The following is a 19,473-nucleotide window of genomic DNA, read 5'->3' as shown; positions in this document are numbered from 1 at the left end:
TCTCACTTTCTACATAACACACGACTTGTAGAAGTGTTTGTGCTGAATTTACTGCTTTTAAACACCTCCTCATTCTCCCAAGGCGTTTTTTTCCCCTTCCATCATATATTTATGACAGACATGAGCCTTTTCTCCAGGCATCAAGACCCCAAGGAAGGGGACAGGGAGTGAGGAGGAAAATATTTGGAAGAAACTAGCTAATGTTTTTCAAGAATATGTCTGTGTTCTGCATCAGCTATACCTACGTGACTGTCAGCTTCTCAAGGTCAGAACCTGTAGTAACAGGCAGACATGTTGCTTAGAAAACCTTTGGTGAGTTGAATTTAATTGGAATGGGATTTGAAAAACCCTGTCTGAACAGAGTTAATCTTCGCATCCAAGCTGAGAAGAAAGAGCCAACCTTTGAACGAGAAAGGCTTGTCTGCCTTTTGCAGGACCTGAAGAAAATCTGTTGGCTATTTTCTTTCTATGGTGAGATATACCCTGATGCCTTCCCTAGTTAGGGCTGATCCTGTCACGGGAAGAAGGAAGGGCAAGAAAGGGCAAACCTGGTTGCAAGCTTTGCTGTCCCCTAGCATCCTCTTGCCAGAAAGCCAAAATGGGGCAGAATGAAGATTTGGCCTCTTTCATTCAAACTGTGGTCATGGCCTGGAGCTATAAGTGACTGAACACAGGCACTTCTGATCCTTGAACCAACACGCAAGGCTTCACTCCGACCTTTCCCAAAGCTTTGTCTTCAATAAATACCCTAAAGACATATCAATTTCGAGATGATGATGATGATGATAATAATAATAATAGCTACCATTTATTGAGCACCTATTCTACTGTGTGCCAGGCACTGTGCTAGGCACTTTTCGTACAATATCTAATTTAAATCCTCACAACAACCCTGTGAGGTAGGTATTATTATCATAATTTTACGTATGAGGGAACTGAGGCTCAGAGAGATTAAATAACTCTCCTATCAAGCAACCAAAAAGTAGTAGAGCTGGGATTCAAACCCAGAACAACCTGATTCCAAATCCCATGCTCCTGTGAACTAGAATAGAGGCAGGGAGAGGGAGAAGGGCCAAATTCAAGAAAGATTGTTGAAGTGGGATGGATATGATCTGCTGAATAGTAAGATAGGGGAGGGGACTTAAGCCCATAAATGTTTCTAGCTGGTGAGCCTATGTAGATTGTGAAGGTAACTAGGAGTGGAATTCAAGAGGTGGAGGCAATGAATTGAGTCCATATGGACATGTCCAGTGGGTAATAAAAACACAGATCTAAGGATTGGAAGGAAGTTGGAGATGGAGATACATATTTGAGAATCACCAGCATATCAAAGTCAGTTAAGGACATCCAGATGGATGACACCATTTGGGGAGTAAATAGGGAAGAGAAATGGACAGAAGATAGAACACCGGGAGCACCAACACTGAAGGCATGAGAAATAGTGGAAGAATTCTCAGGAAAGTCAGACATGGCAGAATCTGAGAAGAAAGAAAAGTACAGGAGGCAGCTCTGTAGTGGTGGCTAGAGGTCTGGGTTGGGAGCAAACCAGAGCTGTCAGAAGGCAGGCAAGACTGAGTCAAAATTCCAACACAGCCATCACTTACCAAAACCCCCAGAAAGTATTTGTTAAATGAATGAATGCCAAAATGCCCCATGCTGGTTTGCCCCAAAGCCTGGAATTAACACATCTCACTCTTGACAGCCCAGTTCTGAAAACATGGAAGCCTCAATGAGCCAAGAGAATTTATAGAAGAGGCTTAAAGAGAATGTCATGATGTGTTTAAACTAGAAAATAAGGTTAAAAAAAGAAAAGCCTGGCACTCTATCTGGAAGTCCCAGAAGTACCCCTGCCCAACCATGGTCTGGGCATCGTGGTGACTGTGAAAACAGGAAAGTGTGTGTGTGGCAGGGGGCAGGTGAGGACAACCTGTCAGTTGTCTGGGGAGTCCTCTGCTGAGCCCAGCTTATGGGCCTTATCCAGGGAGGAAGATGATGGGATATGTGGGGGAGGCCTGAGGGCTATGACAAAGGGGAGAAAGGGCAGAGGTAAGTCAGGGGACCAGCCCCACAACCTGGGAGGAGATTGGGAGAGAGGGACCAGCCCTCTGGGCAGGGACCAGCCCTGAGGCTTAAGTGGATTTGCATAGGCACGTGTGTGTGTGTGTGTGTGTGTGTGTGTGTGCATGCACCCATGAGCACACGAGTGTGTGAAAGAGAAGAGAGCATGCATTCTCTGGAAAGGTGAGCAGTCTCTCATATAGAGGCAAGGGGCTGGGACCCTCCCCAGAAGCCTAGTGACTCAACATGCTAAAGTGTGGGTGTGGGGGCTAAATATCCTTGCGAAGCCCCGAGGGGCTGCTGAAGCAGGGTTTCTGGTCTCCTCGGTGGCTGGGCCTCCCTTTGTTGGGGGCTCACAGAAAGTCAAACAGCCCGAAATTCTTGGCTGCTCCAGGCCCAGGGAAAATTGGGGGAGGAAAAAAAGAAAGAAAAGAAATGTTTCAGGCCCAGAGGTGAGATGAGCCTGCAGGTTAGTAGGTTAGGGGTCTGAAGGAACCAGCATACAACTGCAGGCAAGGGGTGGTAGTGGTGGTGGGGGGCGGGGGTGTCCGGTAGAGCAGAGATGCTTCCTGGTAGCCACTAGCAGATGAGACAACTAAGGCTCCCACTGCGCTTCTGGTAAGGCTCAGCACAGGCAGGGATAACATGGATCGTTACTAAAGGTGACCACAGCTGTAGGGTGCAAGCAGCAGGCAAGGGACAATTAGGAGGGGCAGATGAAGCAATTTTTTGTGTTAGTATTGTGGGTGAAAGTCAAGAGATTGGCACACATACTTGAGGAGATGAGGTTAACAGTGGGATAGTGTAGCTGAATGAATGGCAAAAGGGAACTGAGGTGGGGGAAAAGGTGGGGTAAGTGGCTGAGCAGGTCCTCAAGGGCACGGCTGGGGTTAATTCCTTAAGCATATGCACGGGTGAATGGAATAAAAAGCAGCACCAGCAAGTCCGGTCCCAGGGATTCGAAGGATCCTGGGAAGTCCTGTGCAGCGATTAGTGCGCAGAGGGACAAGCTGGGGCTGGTGGCAGGTTAGGGGCTGCAGTAGCGATGGGCACCCCGTCCTCGCTGAGCCCCGCGAGCAGTTAGCGCGCCTAGATTTAGTTCCGTTTATTTCCCTTTCAGGTACCAGACAAAGTAAAAAAAGACTGGACGTTTGTAGAGAGGGACGCACCCAGCCAGGTTAGGGGTGGGGAGGAAGTCGGGGAAGGGGCCCTGTTCACATCACATCCACAAAGAACTCACTGGGGTTTCCCATGGCCATGCGGAAGGACTGTCTGCTGGCGGTCAGTTCTGGGGGTACCGAGGCCAGGTCACGGCCTGGAGGGGCTCCCGGGGGTCCCATGGCCGCGGGCGGTGGGGGCATCATCAACATGGGAGGGCCATAGAGAGGGGGCACGCCAGGGGGGCCATAGCTCGGGTGCGTGTGATGGCTGCGCAGGCTGCTGGCCAGCGAGTGGTGGCTGCGGTGGCTGTGCTCGCTGGCGGCGGGCCCCGAGCGCTCACTGGGCGCCCGCTCCCGTGGCCCCCGCAGGCTGCTCCGGGTGGTGTGGTCCGACTCGCTGCCGCTGCCTCCTGACTTCGAGTCCCCGGCCTTCGGGTCCTTCTCCTTCCTCCGGTCGCTGCCGCTACGGTTGGAGCCACTGCTTCTGCTGCCTATTGGGGACAGGCAGGGACGGGTGGGGGATGCTCAAGAGCTTGTGGAAGAAGCCTGGGGCTCGCCTGTGGTCCCCCCTCCACCTTACCTTCGCTGTGCTGACTGCTGGCGCTGCCCCCGCCGTAGCTGTACCCCAGCTCCGGGAAGCCTGGGTGCGGGTTGTAGGGGTGCGGGGGTGGCGGGTACTGGTAAGGGAAAGCCATGGGCCAAGGGGCCGCCCCCGGGTGCGGCAAAGGGGCCAATGTGTCTTGGTCAGAGGCTCCGCTGGAGCCATCGTGGTCGTGGAGGGACAGGTTGGCCATGTCTGCGGAGGGCAGGAGAGGGCCGGATGTTGGGACTCTCCCATATTCCCCCACCCCTTACCCCGATGTCAGGAGAGAGGTCCCAGCTTAGGTTGGGTGGGTGCGTTTGAGATGACAGCGACAGCAGTGGTAGTTTCCCACCAGAATGGGAGGAGGCATAGGCCAGAGATCTCTTGCTCCTTCAGACTCCCTCCGCCATCCAGCAGAAATGGCAGAGAGGGAGCCCCCACAGAGACAGCCCCTGGGAAACTCTTCTCAGGGAGGCCCCCAGTCACCACTCCCGAGCTTTAATGCCAAATCCTGACCCGGAACTCCAAATCCCACGGATAGCTCCTGCCGAGCCTTTGGCAGTGACTCCTCCTTCCTCAGTTGACTGGAAGGGGCAAAACCCATTCAGCAATTTCCTCCTCTGATCCTCTATTTCAAGGGTGTCAAACTCATTTTCACCTGGGGCCACATCAGCCTTGAGGTTGCCTTCAAAATGCTGGATGTAATTTTAGGGCTGTATAAATGTGATTCCTCCTTAACTAGGGGCAAGGAGACTGGCTCTGCTGCTGAGGAGAAACAAGGCGCCCAGTCAGACAAAACAAGACGGAGGGCCGGATTTGGCCCGCAGGCCTTGTGTGTGCCACCTCTGACTTAGAGGGTAAAAAGGTAGGGGAATGCGACACGCTGAAATGCCAGACCACCACCAGGCACCGTACACCTGCAATTCATTAGGCACAGTACAAAGCACTCTGTCTCATGCAAATGTTACCAACACCCGATGAAGAAGGTGTTAGGCACATTTTTTCCCAAATGGGGTGAGTGCGGTCCACAGAGGTTAAATGACCACCAGCCTGAGGTCAAACTAAACACTAGCCAGAACAGAATCTAAAAGTTGCTTACTTTTTTACATTTCCAAATGAGGTTATTAATAAGGAGTAAGTAGCAGTTTGGGGAAATTTAGGTGAAATTTTGCCCTCGCCTCTCACCTAACACTAAAAAATATACCCATTAAAAGCCAGAATGAACATAGGGCCTTTCAGAGCCTCCCCATGTAGAAGGCAACTGGCCTGAATCAATTTTCAGGTGCTGCTGGGGTGGGGAGGACCCAGAGAGAGAGAGTAACTTAGGTGCCCGCTCTGTGCTCCCCACCCCACTCCCAGCTAGGCCTGGTGCTTCACAGCGCTATCTCACTGTGCTGGCATCACTTCTTTCATGGCTCTGCCTCCCCTAGTTAATCGTGTACCCATTAAGAGAGCAAGGATGCCCCTACCCATGTTGGAACTGCCTGGAAGGGAGTATTAGGGGCCACTAAGACCAATGACCTGTCTGTAACACCCCTTACTCACACCCCATCTGTACCAGGTCCCAGAGCTTTGAGAGAGCTGCAACTGCTGAAGTGGCCAGCTGCCACATACAGACTGAGCCCTTTGTTCCAAGCCCCTAAGTACGCCACCCCAACCTTCCAGAGGAGAAGAGATAAGGAGAGGGGGCTCTGAGGGGGTAAAGCAGCCAGTGAAGCCTGCCAGCCAAGCCATGAACTTGTCAAGGCCAGTAGCTAGCATGGAGGGTAGTGGTGGTGGGAAGCAGGGGTTTGCCTCGGCTCATCCTCAAAGAGCTGATGACTATTTCAGCCTCCAGGCTATTGTCCCAAGGGGCGTGACTATGCTCCTGGGGCTATGCGGGTCCTCAGCTCTTCCCTTTGAACCTGCCACACTCCCAGCTTAGGAGACCTCAGCCAGTGAGAAGGAAAAGGCCTGTTCTGTGAGCATCTCCCTGAGCTGGGCCTCTGGCAGCCTTGGTCCATGGGTAGAAGATTCAGGAGGCCCCAGGGATGGAACAATGTCTCTTGAGCAAAAGCCACAGCTATTCTGAAAAGCTTTATGTGTCCTTGGAAATTTGGGGGAAGGGCTAAGGATGACAATAACCACATTTGATTGAGCCTAAGAAACCACTGATTGTAAGATGCACTCAATTTCAAAGATACTGAAATGTGAAAAAAAGTTCATCTTAGAATCAATTACATATATGAATAATGGACAACTTTTTCAGGGCATTTGCTGTGAGCCAACCATGATGCTAAAAGCATTATATACATTGTATCATCCTCAAAACAGCTCTATGAGTTAAGATTCTACTATTACCTCCACCTTACAGGTCAAGAAATTGAGGCACCTAGAAGCTGTGTCACTTACTCATGCTCAAGAATGAGTGAGTAAGGGTGGGGCTAGAATTTGAACTTGGAACTATTTAACTCCAAAACTGTGTGCATCTATCACTACTCCATGGGACCACACTGGAGCTGCTGAAGGCCAGGGACCCACCCTTCACCAGGACCTGTGCTCTGCAGAAAGAGCCTTTCTAGTCCCTAGAATCTAATCTGAAACATTTTAAGAGTTAGTTTTTGGACTTCAGCCAGCACCACAGGACTGAGAGGTTCCCTCAGGCAGAGGTGGCTGCTGGGGGATGGTTTCAGCTGTCCTGTTTTGAAGACTCCCCTTCCCAAGGGCTGTCCTTGGATATAGAAAGAGAAGGGGGGTGGGGTTCCATGTAGACCTCTGTTGTTTAATAACCCTCATTGGCTCTGAACTCTTTAAGGATCAAGTCCAACTTCTCAGTACGGCTTGCAGAGTCCTCTACAACCTGGCCCTGGTAGCTTCTCCAGCTCTATCCTGAGGCAGAGCCTCAACAGGGGTCTGAGAAAGCTGTGGGCCTGAGGCCTCGGGCCAGTCCTAGGTCATGCCCCGACAGAACCTGTTTGATGCTGGGAGGCTGCGCAGGGGCCAAGGACAGGAACTCTAGCTTTGCTAAGACAATGTTTCTGTAACATCACACACTGGTCAGCCCCGAAAGGTGGGAAGAACAAGGGCTCTGGAGCCAGAAAGACCTGGACCCATGGCCTAGCTCCTCTGCTTCCAGCTGTGAGGCCCGGGGTGGGCTATATAACTTCTACATGTCTCAGTTTCCTCATCTGAAAACAGGAAAAGTAATCCATCTCCCGAGGGAGAGAGGAGGTTGTGAGGACTGAGTGATAGAGTGAGATGATGCTTTAAAAACAATCAGCATGGTGCCAAGCACAGAACAAGCACTTAGAAAATGCCAGCCCTTCCAGGGGGATACAGGCAGGTGAAGGAACTGAACTGGGCTCGGCTTCCACCACGAAATGCTTAGGCCTTAAGCTGGAACCCCAGCTCTGCTGCCCCCTCCTCTGCATTCCCTGGCATTTGCTGCCACATCCCTGGGCACCACCCCACTCCCAGCCAGGAGACAGGGCAAGGAGGTAGGAAGGCACGTACTGCCGCAAAGGTCGCCAAAGATGTAGTAGCACTGCTCAGAGAAGGTGATCTTGTTGACCGTGTGGCGGATGAAGCCGGCTTTCAGCAGGTTGCTGGCATACTTGCGGGCCTCTCGCCGGTCGGTGAAGCCTTCCACGTTGTGGTACAGCCAGTCTACCACATCTGAGCCTGGGGGCAAGGCTGCCGTTTGAACGGGAAGCCCACCTAACTGGGGCTCATCTGGCCTAACAGAGGCCATGAGGCTGGGCCCAGTTCCAGCCTAAGGGAGTTCTTGGGCCCCCAGCCTGTCCTGCACCCTCACTGACCACCCCGTCCTTCATCCCACCATGGGGACCTCTCACCGATGAATGCGTTGGGGATAGTGATCTTGAGCCACATGCGGTCTCGGACCTCCAGGCCTGATTCAGGGGAGGCCATGGCTTTCACGATGGCGGCCATGTCACTGTGGATGGACAGGTGGAAGTCGTCTAGGCCTGGGGTGGGAGGCAAAATGGTGAGGCAGAAAGGGGCTGTGGAGTTAGGCAGACAGGAGTTTGCATTCTAGCTCTACCGCTAATAAATATGGACCAGTATTGGGCAAGTTACTGACTTTTTGGACACTCAGTTCCCTTTCTGTAAAAATAGGGACTTTAACATCTATTTGACAAAAATGTTTGACAAGAGTTAAATAATGTAAATGAAGGTGCTTAGTATAATGCGAAATGTGTGTTACAATAAAAACAGCAGTCATTGCATGCTTAGTTTATGTCACACACTGTGACCAGTGCATCACTTATGTCCCCACATTAAACCCCTAGCAACCTGGCAAAGTGCACATCAGTAGTCCCATTTACAGGAGGAAACTGAGGCCCACTGGGTGCTCACTGCTGGTTCAAAAGCAAACACTGTTCAGTGAGGGTCTGGTGTCCACCAAGGGAAGGTGCAGCATCAGGTGGCTGAAAAGAGCTGAGTCCCAACTCTGGCCCCCTCTGACTTTCAAGCAAGAGTCTCCACATGGGCCTTCATCAGTCCCTCTCACCTGGGCCTGCCTGCTGGGGCCAGGGGACAGGGCTGGACACTCACGCTCTGTGTCAGGGATGGAGCTGGTGATGGAGGAGCTGGTGGAGGTGATGGTGCTCAGGGAGGGGCTCATGCCGTAGGCAGGGAAGGTGCCAGTCATGGCTGCAGTGTGGGAGACCCAGGCCGCAGGGTCAATGGGCCGGATGGGCTCGCCTGTAAGGGAGGATGAGAGGTTTGGGGCTGCCCACCCTGCTCAGTGCTGGGTAGCTGTGAAGGTTCAGGGCAACACAGAAGGCAGGAGAGACAGGGCTCATGTATGCTGGGTACCAGTTCGGGGCCGAGTCCCCCATCCACTTACTCCTGGGCAGTGTGAAGCAACCACGTGGACTTGGATCCCAGCACTTGGCTACAGTCAGGGTGATGGGCCTGAAAGCAAGGGTGTCCCTAGTGAGGGCAGGTTGTGTGGAGGCCAGACCAAGCCCCTCGCCTGTTAGCCAGAATGCGTGCCCCCGCCTCTGCAATGACCCATACCATCCATACCCCGGTTTGTGCACAATCTCCCGCAGTACCCGGACCGCATCATCATTACTCATGTTCTCAAAGTTGATCTCGTTTACCTGGGAAAGAGGACCAGGAGTGGGATAAGCAGCTGTGCAGGGGCAGGGGTTGGGGCAGCTTGGTGGATCAGGGGGCCTTCCCCCACCAAGAAGGGGCCTCTGAATAGTGTAGGAAGAATGTGAGGGTACAGAGGGTACATTTCCCCAACTCCCTATCCATACCACCAGCCGCGGTGGACAATGGTACCTGTAACAGCATATCTCCTGGCTCGATGCGTCCATCAGCAGCCACGGCCCCGCCCTTCATGATAGAGCCAATGTAGATCCCTCCATCACCGCGCTCATTGCTTTGGCCCACAATGGAGATGCCCAAGAAGTTATACTTTTCTACAGGGAGTAAGAAGACCTTGAGTGGGGAGAGAGGTTCCTACCCAAATTCTGAGCCCCTTATTAGAGAGAGTGGAAAGGGATGAAAACTAACATTTATTGAACTGGAATCAGGCACTGTGTTCAGCATGCTCAGACAGGCTTTTGTTTAATCCTTACTGGATGTGAGGCAGGGATTCTCAGTCCTATTTTACAGAGTAGACAACTGAGGTTCAGAGAGTTTGAGTGACTTCTCTAAGCCACTAAGTGGCAAAACCAGTATTCAAACTGAGATTTAAATTCCAAACAAAGTTGGGGCTTTTTTCAGTACACCCAGCTATCTCCTAAAAAAATGTACTTAGGGCAGAAATCAGAGAGGAAGAATGCACTGGCTGAAAAATGGAAAGGGGGAAGGAATCACAAATCACTTTTTCCAGGAAGCCTTCCCTGATGCCTTTCTCTGCTTCCATAGCTCTCTGTGCTTCTCTCTATAAGAGTCGTGATCATGAGATACTGAAGTAATCAGTTTATGTTTATTGAAAGAGAACTCCTTGAGGGCAGGGAACATATCTTGGGCCTCTTTGAATTCCTTGGGTCTGCTCAGTGTCTGGCACACAATAGGCACTTAAGAGTGCTGTTTCACCAGACTCACCCATGTTGAGAGTCACGGTGATGATGTTGAGTGACATGGTGGAGTCCGTGATGCTGCTGAAGGATGAGGACTGAAATAGACAGAGACTCTGAGCAGCAGGCAGGGATGGCAGGGACTCGCTGCTTCCCCCCAGCTCCCCCACAAGGTGAGCCCACAGCACCAACTCCCTTCTGAGGTTCTAAACACTGACCCAAGGGGAGGGGATCTAAGGAAGCACAAGCCCTGGCCCTGCCCCACCCACCCCTAGCATCCCAGGTCCCATACCCGCTCGATCCGGGAAACCTTCTGCTTCCGCCGTCGCCGCTTGTGTCTTCTCATTAGGCGTGAGGCACTGCTCTGCTCTGTAGAGCTGCTGAACCTGTGGGGCCCACAGTCGTTCCCCACCAGGCTGGCCTAGCCCTGCCCCATAAGAGGCACTGCAGGGCCCGGGTCCCCAGCACAAAGCCCACCTCCCTCCCAGTATCCTCAGGATTCAGGATTCCTCAGGGCTCACCTGCCCCACAGTACCCATGAAACCAAAGCCCCACCTGCTGGTGGAGTCATCCTCCTCTGAATCAAAGAAGCTGGTGGTCTCCAACTCGCTGCTCATGAGGGTGGACGAGCTGTCATAACCCCCTGGCTCTCGCCGCCTCTCCCCTTTTGCAGTTCCATTTAGCCGGGCTGCTGCAGGGGATGGAGGCAGCTGGTTTCACAGTACGCAGTGCAGGGGTGGGAGGGAGGAGAGAGGCGCAGGCTAGGAGCTACCCTGGGGCCAGTGCTCAAGAAGTTGGGCAGAGGTGGGCAGTTGAGGAGAAGCTGTGGGGAGGGCATGGAGGTGGGGAAGGTGTGGACGCACTGTGCTCTGGGCCGTCCCTCCGGCGTGGCCGCTCCCGCTGGGCAGACACCAAGGAGTCCGTCTCTGTGTCATTGTCCAGGTTCTCCTGGCTGCCCCCTCCAGCATGAGGGCTGTAGGGAAGAGAGGACTTGGTGGGAGAGGGGGCAGGCTGGGGGCTCCCTCCCCCAGCCCTGGGCTGAGCTGACGTGGCCCTCCCCCACGGGCCCTGCCCACTCTCAGGTCACACTCACTGGAAGGAGGGGGGCCGGGAGTCCCCAATGCCTCCTGTACGCTCCATGGGCGGTGGCAGCTCGGATGGGTTATCAGCACAGAAGGGAGCTGGCTCTGGGTGTGAGCCCTCAGCTGACACCAGCTGATGGGGAGGAAGTGGGTAGGTAATATGGTACCAGGACGCCCAGGAGAAGTACGACAGTTGGCTTCTGGCAGGGAATGAAGACTTGGGGAAGATGAAGCAGGGGACACGGAGGGAGAAGAGACAGGGCCATGCAAGGACAGCAGACCCACTGCCAGGTTATAGGGTGGCAGGAAGCATGGGTTGATAAAGTGGAATGGGGGCAAAGAACAAGGGTCCAAGGCAAACATCAGCAGGTGACAGAGGGGAATCTGAGGTAAAGTGCCGCAAAGGTCATAGGAGACAATTTTGTCTATAATGTATGTTTCTGTATCTGCCTCTCCCCCTTCACACCACCCCCACTTTTTTAAAATTAAAGATTTATTTATTTTTAGAGAGAGGGGAAGGGAGAAAGAGGGAGAAACATCAGTGTGTGGTTGCCTCTCATGCATCTCCCACTGGGGACCTGGCCCGCAACCCAGGCGTGTGCTCTGACTGGGAATCAAACCAGTGACCCTTTGGTTTGCAGGCCGTCCCTCAATCCACTGAGCCACACCAGCCAGGGCCCACTCCCGCACTTTTCACCAAGGCTATAGAATCTGGGGTAGACTCATACTGAAGCATAAAACCATGAGCTATAATCTTAGCGACGGCTTTCCTCCGTCCAGCCTACTGTAGGAACGTGAGCGGAGGTAGGGTTGAGGAAGGATCCTTACCCAGGACACCACCCGGCCATTGAAGCAGGGCAGCTTGGCATTGTCATCCGAGATCTCCTCCTTCACCACTCTGCAGGGAAAGAGGGAGTGTCATGAGCTTTCTTGGGTAGAAATGGAGGTGTCTTTATAACCCCAACTCTCAGGGACTCCACTTAAACTGGGAATCAAACCCCCAGCCCAGCCTGTCCAATGGGAGCAGGGGTCGGGGTGACCCGGCTGCCTTCCTGGGGTGTCCTCTCAGTCACCGGGTGATTGCAAATCACTCCTGACAAATCACTATCCCCATGAGTACAGCCACTCCCTAGAATCTTAAGAGTGCTTTACTCATCCCCAGTGAGGCTCGCATGGGCTGGACTTTTTCTTTCCCTCTGACCCTAAACTAGGAAAAGCATACCCTCATTACTGTCCTTCCCTTCTCAGTTGGGAACCCTGACATTCTTCTAGGAGGTGTGGATGAGGAATTTAAGGAAATTAGGAAAGAAAGGGGAGAAGGCATTTATGGAACATCCTCCATTGCCATTATGATAATAGTAACAATTGCTCTCATTTACTGAGCATGTACTGTGGGCCAAGCACTAAACGAACACTTCGTTTACAGATTTTCATTTAATGCAGCTGTGCTGTAAGAGAACTATAGGCAGGGAAGTTAAGGCTCAGTACGTTCAGAAATTCACACCAGTAATAAGCGAAACTCTGGAATTTCAATCCTCGTCAGACTGACTTCAAAGCCTTTATTCCCACCAATTGTACCATCTTATCTCCTTACAGTTATAATATATAATCTTCCGACAGCCCCACTGTATGGACAATATGATCCCCATTTTATGAATAAAGAACTGAGAAACATTCAGTAACCTGCTCGAAGTCACAGAGCTAGAAAATGTCGGAGCTGGGACTCAACCCCAAGCTTGTTTGACTCCCAAACCCACACTCTTCCCACAGTATCTCACATTCTTTCCTGCACAATGACAGAGGTGACATGGGTCTGTGGAGGGTGGGGTGGAGAAGACAGGGATGTGGGGTGGGAGTTGGGGTGGGAGGAGGCCACAGGTCCACAGTAAGGCAAGGAGTCAGATCGTGACTACAGCTTGGGGCCAGCGAAAGAAACAGGAAAAGTTTGAGGGCCCCAAGACTGCATCAAACACCCAGGAGTACAGAGCTGGAAAGACATGATTAGGGGCAAGAGGAAGACACATGACCGGAGTTGTAAGCAGACAGGGAAGACAGCGAGGAGGCTGGGAAGCCCAGTTCTCTCTGTTCTTGAAGAGCTTCTGCCCAGAGCTGGGAACGTGCTTGGCTCCTTGTGATGCTCACATTCTTGGACTCACAGCCAAGTTCGAGGGCCGAGCCTACCCTCCTCCCTCCCATTCAGCTCTGGCTCTTCCACCATTTCCAACTCCACTGCAACCCTAAGAAAGCAGCTCAAATCGTCCTGTTCAAGGCCATCATGGCAGAAAGCCTGGAGACAGAACAGGCCGGAAAGAAGAGACAGAGAGGGAGGTAGCTCAGACCTATCAGCGTCTGGCTGTGGGGTACCCTAAAGCTTGCAGCCCTCTCTGGGAGTTGCGGCTCAAAGGAAAAGGGGGGGTATGTGGGCCACACGGCAGGGACTCTGTGACCTGCTTTAGAGAGAGAGGGTCTCCCTATGGTGGGAAACTGCTGCTGAGTCCCCACAACCCCTCCCCTAGCAGGCCCCTCCACAGCTCCAACTACAGATGTTTCCTCTCTTTCTGGGGGTCACTGACAGGTCGCCAAGGCTTTGCTGACTCACAAGGATCAGCTGATCTTTGGCAGCCTTGGGGGACCTCAGACAGGCCCCTACCCCCCACAGTGGAGCTAAATGGCTCAGGGTTCCATTGCACTCACATACACATACACCCCCCCCCCAAATGCAGTCAGTGAAATCTGGGTTCAAATTCCAATTCTGCTACTCATTAGCCCTCCCATCTTAGAGAAGTTTAACTTCTCCAAGCCTTTGTCTCACACTGGTAAATGGGATGTGTACATGCCTGGCATGGTCCAGGCATGCAATAAAAGCTAGTTTCTTGCTTTGTCAATTTTTAGCAGAATCCATACTCCCTTTCTAAATGGGTGCAAGTTTGTAAGGGCAGGGGCCAAACAAATCTTGTCATTCGTTGTTCATGCAATTAAAAAGCCTTTGCTGAGAGTCCAGTGAGTTTTAAGTCCTGTGCTTGCCATTGTATGAACCTCAGGAAGCTTCAGACCTGGAGCCTGCCTGGTTCTCAGAGGTTACCGTCCAGTGGACAGTTCACATAAGCGTGCTACGTGTGCGAAGTGGTTAGAGCGGTAAGACCAGCAGAGGTGTTCCCTGGACAGACATCTGCTGAGTGTTACTTAGGTATCAAGTTCTGACTAGGAGGAAGGTAGGTGTATAGATAAATAGAATAAAGTACCATAACTTTAAAAGCTCAACCCAGACGACAGAAGAATTTGGACATGGAGAGGCCAGGGGAAGAAGTGTGCTCCAGGCAGAAGGCCCAGAGGCAGGACACTGTGTGACATGGAGCAGGGAGTGACATAATTAGTGACCCCACTTTCCCATGGTATCCCTTCCCACAGCTCAAGGCCACTCTAGCCATGGGTGCCTTGTTCTTTTATCCACTATCTCCTCAGTGGTACACAAGCTTATTCTTCCTCCATTTCCCAAATAATTTAAGAGGGTTGGGCCTACCCCGAGCGTGACAAATACTTCTGGAGACCAGATGGGAGGTGGGGAGTCCTCAGGCCTCACAAGCCAGTACCTCAGAGGGTGAGCCTGCAGAGAACGGAGAGACAGCAGCCTTCCTCCCCTGACCCACTTTCCCATCTGTCGGCAGGGGTCACTGGCCTCTGCTTGGTCCTCCCCTCACGGGGCTAAGATAAGTGGCAGCCCTTTCCCTCTGCAGTTTGCCAAGGCTCAGCATCTCCCTCAGAGAGGGTGCATCTGCAAAATGGGGATAATAATAATACCTACAGTTGTGTGACTTTGGCCTTAGACTTTGGAGCCAGATTCCTGATGTCGAATCAAGCTCTGCTACTAACTGGTCAGGCTCTGTGAGCTTGGGTGAGTTACTTCATGTTTCTGTGCTCTAGTTTCCTCATCTGTACACTGGGCGTATTACTAACTGCTTTATAGGGTTGTTAAGAGGGGTTAAATGAGTAAAAATCAGAAAAGCACTTAGATCAGTGCCTGGCACACTGTAAGAAGCGCCGTAAAAAGAGTTTGTTAAATAAATGTATAAACACACACACACACACACACACACACATATTCCTCTATTCCTCCGCTATTAGTCCTCTGTGATAACCCTACCAGGTCTGCTCATTAATACTTCTGGGGATAAAAACAAAACCAATCTCCTCCACTTCATTTTTAGCATTGTTCTCAATCCTGTTAAAATGGCCTACTCTGATATTTTGCAAAGGATGTTTCAGGTACCAGAACCAGTGATGCAAGATGTGTTCAGGAGTTACCTGAATGAATATGGTTTAACTCAATAGTTAATATTTATTTTTAACATATCACAGAAAGAAATATAAATAGAAAATCAGATGGGTGATTTCATATTACTGATTTGGCCAACCTAAGAAAGAGTGAGTGGACTGACAGTGAATTTAAAGAACAATATTAAGTCCTCAGTGAGTGGATGTGATGGGGGCCCTCCTGTGACTGCAGTTAGGCGGGCTGCTGTCAAGCCGACCCCAGGGTAGCCCCAGTGCACTGGACTCCAGCTGACTTGCCCCAAGCCGGTACCCTGAGGCAGTATCTCAGTTTCTCTCCTAACTCTATTCTTCCCTTACCACCACCCCCTGCAGATCGATTCATCCCTCCTCAGACTCTTCCAATCAGGGGCATCTGTCTCTGGACCAAAGCCAGACAATGATTATACACCAGGAGCTCCCCCCACCCCCCGGCCCCAGGGGAAGTATAACAACAACAGAAACAAGAAGAGTTAGAAGCACTTTCACACATATGAGCTCTTGGGTTCATCAAACCCTGAGTTCCAGGGGGAAAGGTGACAGCAAAACATGCCAGGCAGGGGAGAGAGAAGCTGCTTGCTTCCAGGGCCAGGAGTGCTGGGGTCATGGGAGAGAAGCCAGAATGATGAACACTGGGGAGAGAAGACTGTCTTCCCTGACTCAGCCTTGGCTCCAGAGAGTAGTGCAGGCCTCAGGCTAGGGCCAGAGAGGCTGCCTTCAGGCCTGGAGGGCCCGGGGAAGGCCTTCCCCACAGGCCTCCAGGCCCAGCGCCCAGTTAGTGTGGGGGCCTCTTCCTCCCCCAGTCCCCTAGGAGTTGGTGGGGGGAGATGAGGGGATGGCCGGGCTCCCCCTCCCAGGCCAGCTGCTACAGAACCTTCCGGCTCCAACATTCCATGCCTTCTTAAAGGGGAAGTCCTTGCTCCCAAACTCAGCCTGTCCAAGGCCCCACAGCTGGGCGGAGAAGACCCGGCCAGGAAGGGAAGATGAACACCAAGAGACTCTTCCAGATCCTCCCATTCAGGCTCTGAGGCCCTTTCCAAGGCCACCATCTGGAGGAAAAAGGCCCCAATTCCGAGAGGAAATCAGCACCTGGAGTAGTGGGGACTCCTCTTGAGGGGTCAGGTACTCTGCTCCTTTGACAACATCCCACACACCCCACAAGAAAAGGGGGAGCGGCTAAATAAACATCAGGTCGGCAGGCCTTAGCATACAGCCTCGCGCCTGAGCACCCCTAGCTTCCCCCTCCCCTCAGTTCAAAGTCCCACAGCACAGCCCTGAGATGCCCGGTACTCCAAATATGGCTCGCAGTTGTGGAGCTGAAAAGATGGAGAAGGAGAAGGCCGAGTGCCAAACACCCCAAGTCTGTGTTAAAAGGTGGCTCCTTGGGCAGGAGGGTGGGGGTCTCCGCTATGGAACTGGGTGGAGGGGGGGGTGTGTGTCTGTCGGTGTGGGCCGCTGGTGTCTGAGAGGTAAGGGGGCTTCCTGGGCTGGTACTCTGATTGCTCTTGGGGAGTTGGACGTCCCCCTAAACTGGAGGGGGGCGGGGGCAAAGTACCCACAAGAGCGAAAGGAGAGTCCCTAGAGAGGCTGGAACTTCAGCATCTGATAAAAACCAAGGGGAGCCCAATGGCCGAGTCGCCCCCTAGAATCTAGAGCAGGACTAGAAGCCAGTGTGGCAAAGGGAATGCAAATTTGCCCAGTGGCCGCTAGAAGCCAGAGGGGCCGGGGTCTCCCGGAGGTGGGGTGGGGGCCATCCTCACCCGAAATCATCGTCCATAGACTTGAAGAAGAACTTATAGCTGGGTCGCTGCAGAACGCCCTTAAAGTCCGCCAAGGTGACGCGCTCGGCGGGCAGGGGTAGCTTCACCAGGTACGGCGTCTCCTGACCATCCAGGTGGTAGATGATCTTAGTCTCGCCCATGGCTCCGGCCTCGCGCCCGGCGGCCGGGCCGGGCCTCTCCGGCGGCGGCGGCGCTTGGCGCGGCCCAGTGGCTCAGCCCAGCTCCGCGGCCAGACACGGCGCCAGCTCCCTTGTTCTCCGGCTGCTCCAGGGTCCCAGCGCCGCCTACCGCCGCCGCGGCCGCCGCTTCCGCTCCCCACACTGCTAGATCGGCTAGCGACGGCGACTCTTCCGGTGGCCGTGGCCCTCCAGGGTCTGGGCTGCGGCCGGCCCGCTCCCCTGCTCGGCCCCCGGCGCGGCCCCGCCCCGGCGCGGCCCCGCCCCCCCAGGCCTCCGCCGAGCGGCGCTGGCGGTGCAGCAGATGGCCTGGCCCTCAGCCGCACCCCGCGGACAAGCCGCCTACCCGCCCCGCGGCGCTTGCCGGATCCTTCGTTCCGGTTCCAGGCCCTCGGGGAGCTTGGCACCAGTCGCCTAGGTCCCCAGAGAGGGAAGGGCCGATCTCACCAGGAAAACCAACACTGTTGCTGGACTCTTTAAGGCCCAGGCTCAGGACCCAGGGGGGATCGGCTGCTCCTTTGCAGCTGGGAGGGGTGTAATGCAGAGGTCGCTTTGGTTCCCAGAGGTGGGTGGATGGCGGTTCTGACATGTTACCGCTGGGGGAAAGTAACCTCGACATGGCCCTTTAGGGTCTGTTAAGAAACACAGTTGCTGTCATTGAGTTTACTAAATGGAGCTCCTTGAGGACAGAACAGGCTCTAGTGTTGATTCCTTCTTACAACCTCAGTACCTAGGTGCAAAAGCCGTGGTTTAACAAATGGACTGAATGCAGAATGAGTGCGTGAATGATGGGGCTTATGACTGGGACTGTAAGTCTCAAACCAGAACTGGGTATAATTGGTTCCTAACATACCTCCTCACACCTTCACTTTTAAATTTAATTTAAATTTTTTAAATTGATTTTTAGAGAGAGAGGAAGTGGAAGAGAGAGAGGGAGGGAGGGAGGGAGAGAGAGAGAGATTGAGAGAGTCTGTTATTCCACTGATTTATGCATTCATTGGTTACTTCTTGTATGTGCCCTGACCAGAAATCGAACCTGCAACCTTGGTTTATGGGGATGACCCTCTAATCAACTGAGCTATCTGGCCAGGGCTCCCTTAGCTTTTAATTAATTTAATAAATATCGAGTGCTTACTATGTGCAAGGAATACTGCATGAGATACAGCAAAAACAAGACAGATAAGGCTGCCTTCAGGACCTTTTCTTATCTGGAAGGAAGCTTGTAAATAAACTTCAGAACAACAAATGCTATGAAAAAAATAAATTTTAGTGATGTGATGCTACAGGGGAAAGAGGATTGTGGGGGGTCAGAGAACACCTCTTCCATTTGAGCTAAAACCTAGAACTAATGAGGAAGCAGCTATTAAGAAGGTCTGGTCTGGGGGAAGAGCATTCCAGGCAGAGGGCATTGCCAAGTATAAGGGCTCAAGGCTGGAATAAACTGGCCAAATCTGAGGAAAAGAAGGCCATTGTGACTACAGGGATAGTGTTAGATGAGGCTGGAGAGTAGACTGGACCAGCTCACAGAAGTACTTTAAGGTCACACCAACAAGTGAGGACTCCTCCCACTCTACTTTATACATTATTGCCAAATTAACATTTTAAGAGTAAGTACCTCTTTCAGACACCTCTCCTGCTCAGAAACTTCTCCACATTCCCCAGTGCTTTCCAAATATTCTTAGTATGATATTGCAAGCCCTCCATAATCTAACCCAGGGGTTCCCAACCTTTGGGCTGTGGACCAGTACCAGTCCGGGTCCTGTTGGGAACTGGGCGGTACAGCAGGAGGTGAGCTTGAATGTAATGTGCTTGAATCATCTCAGAAACCATCCCCATCTCTCCCCATCCCCGTCCATGGAAAAACTGTCTTCCACGAAACCAGTCACTGGTGCCAAAAAGGTTGGAGACCGCTGATCTAACCTATACCTTTACAGCTTTTTGTTTCATTATATCCTGGCTAATTTTTGACTTCAACAAATCATCTTATTAGCTAACTCCTGCATAAAACTTATATATTTCCATTTCATACTCTTGATTCTATAATACATCATCTGTATATTGTATTGTGTTCACCCCCTACCTTCCCTTTAAATTTTTATCAAAGCAATATGCGTGCATAGTCAAATAGTATTAAGCTTTTAATAGCAATCCTGTCTCATTTCCCTCCCCACCCCAGTAACCTTTTTCTAGCTCAAACTATTTACTAATTTGTGCATTCTAGACATTGCTTATTGATTTCTAATAATGATACATTTGTTAGAATTGATTGATACATTTTTCTAGTTGA

General features: G+C 52.2%; 1 protein-coding gene across 4 annotated transcripts; it reads right to left on the bottom strand.

The window, feature by feature from the left end:
* Positions 1 to 780: 780 nt before the first annotated feature.
* DVL3 (dishevelled segment polarity protein 3) lies at positions 781 to 17,409 on the bottom strand. Of its 4 annotated transcripts, none has more exons than XM_045198634.3 (16): positions 16,990 to 17,409; positions 11,750 to 11,819; positions 10,933 to 11,054; positions 10,703 to 10,812; positions 10,395 to 10,530; positions 10,132 to 10,225; positions 9,868 to 9,937; positions 9,097 to 9,236; positions 8,833 to 8,909; positions 8,651 to 8,718; positions 8,356 to 8,505; positions 7,635 to 7,766; positions 7,294 to 7,461; positions 3,799 to 4,014; positions 3,299 to 3,709; positions 781 to 2,443 (listed from the first exon to the last, which is right to left on the bottom strand). In XM_045198634.3, the coding sequence occupies exons 1-16, from the start codon at positions 17,148 to 17,150 to the stop codon at positions 2,412 to 2,414; spliced, it is 2,157 nt and encodes a 718-aa protein (XP_045054569.2). In that variant the 5' UTR covers positions 17,151 to 17,409; the 3' UTR covers positions 781 to 2,411. The 4 variants fall into 4 exon arrangements, with proteins under 4 accessions (XP_045054569.2, XP_045054574.2, XP_045054583.2 ...); XM_045198639.2 differs by having other exon boundaries at positions 10,395 to 10,527; XM_045198648.3 differs by having other exon boundaries at positions 781 to 3,709; positions 10,395 to 10,527.
* Between the last annotated feature and the right edge of the window lie 2,064 nt (positions 17,410 to 19,473).

Source organism: Desmodus rotundus, chromosome 2 (genome assembly GCF_022682495.2).
Source record: "Desmodus rotundus isolate HL8 chromosome 2, HLdesRot8A.1, whole genome shotgun sequence".
NCBI classification, from domain to species: domain Eukaryota; kingdom Metazoa; phylum Chordata; class Mammalia; order Chiroptera; family Phyllostomidae; genus Desmodus; species Desmodus rotundus.
This window is presented reverse-complemented; position numbering and strand designations above follow the sequence as displayed.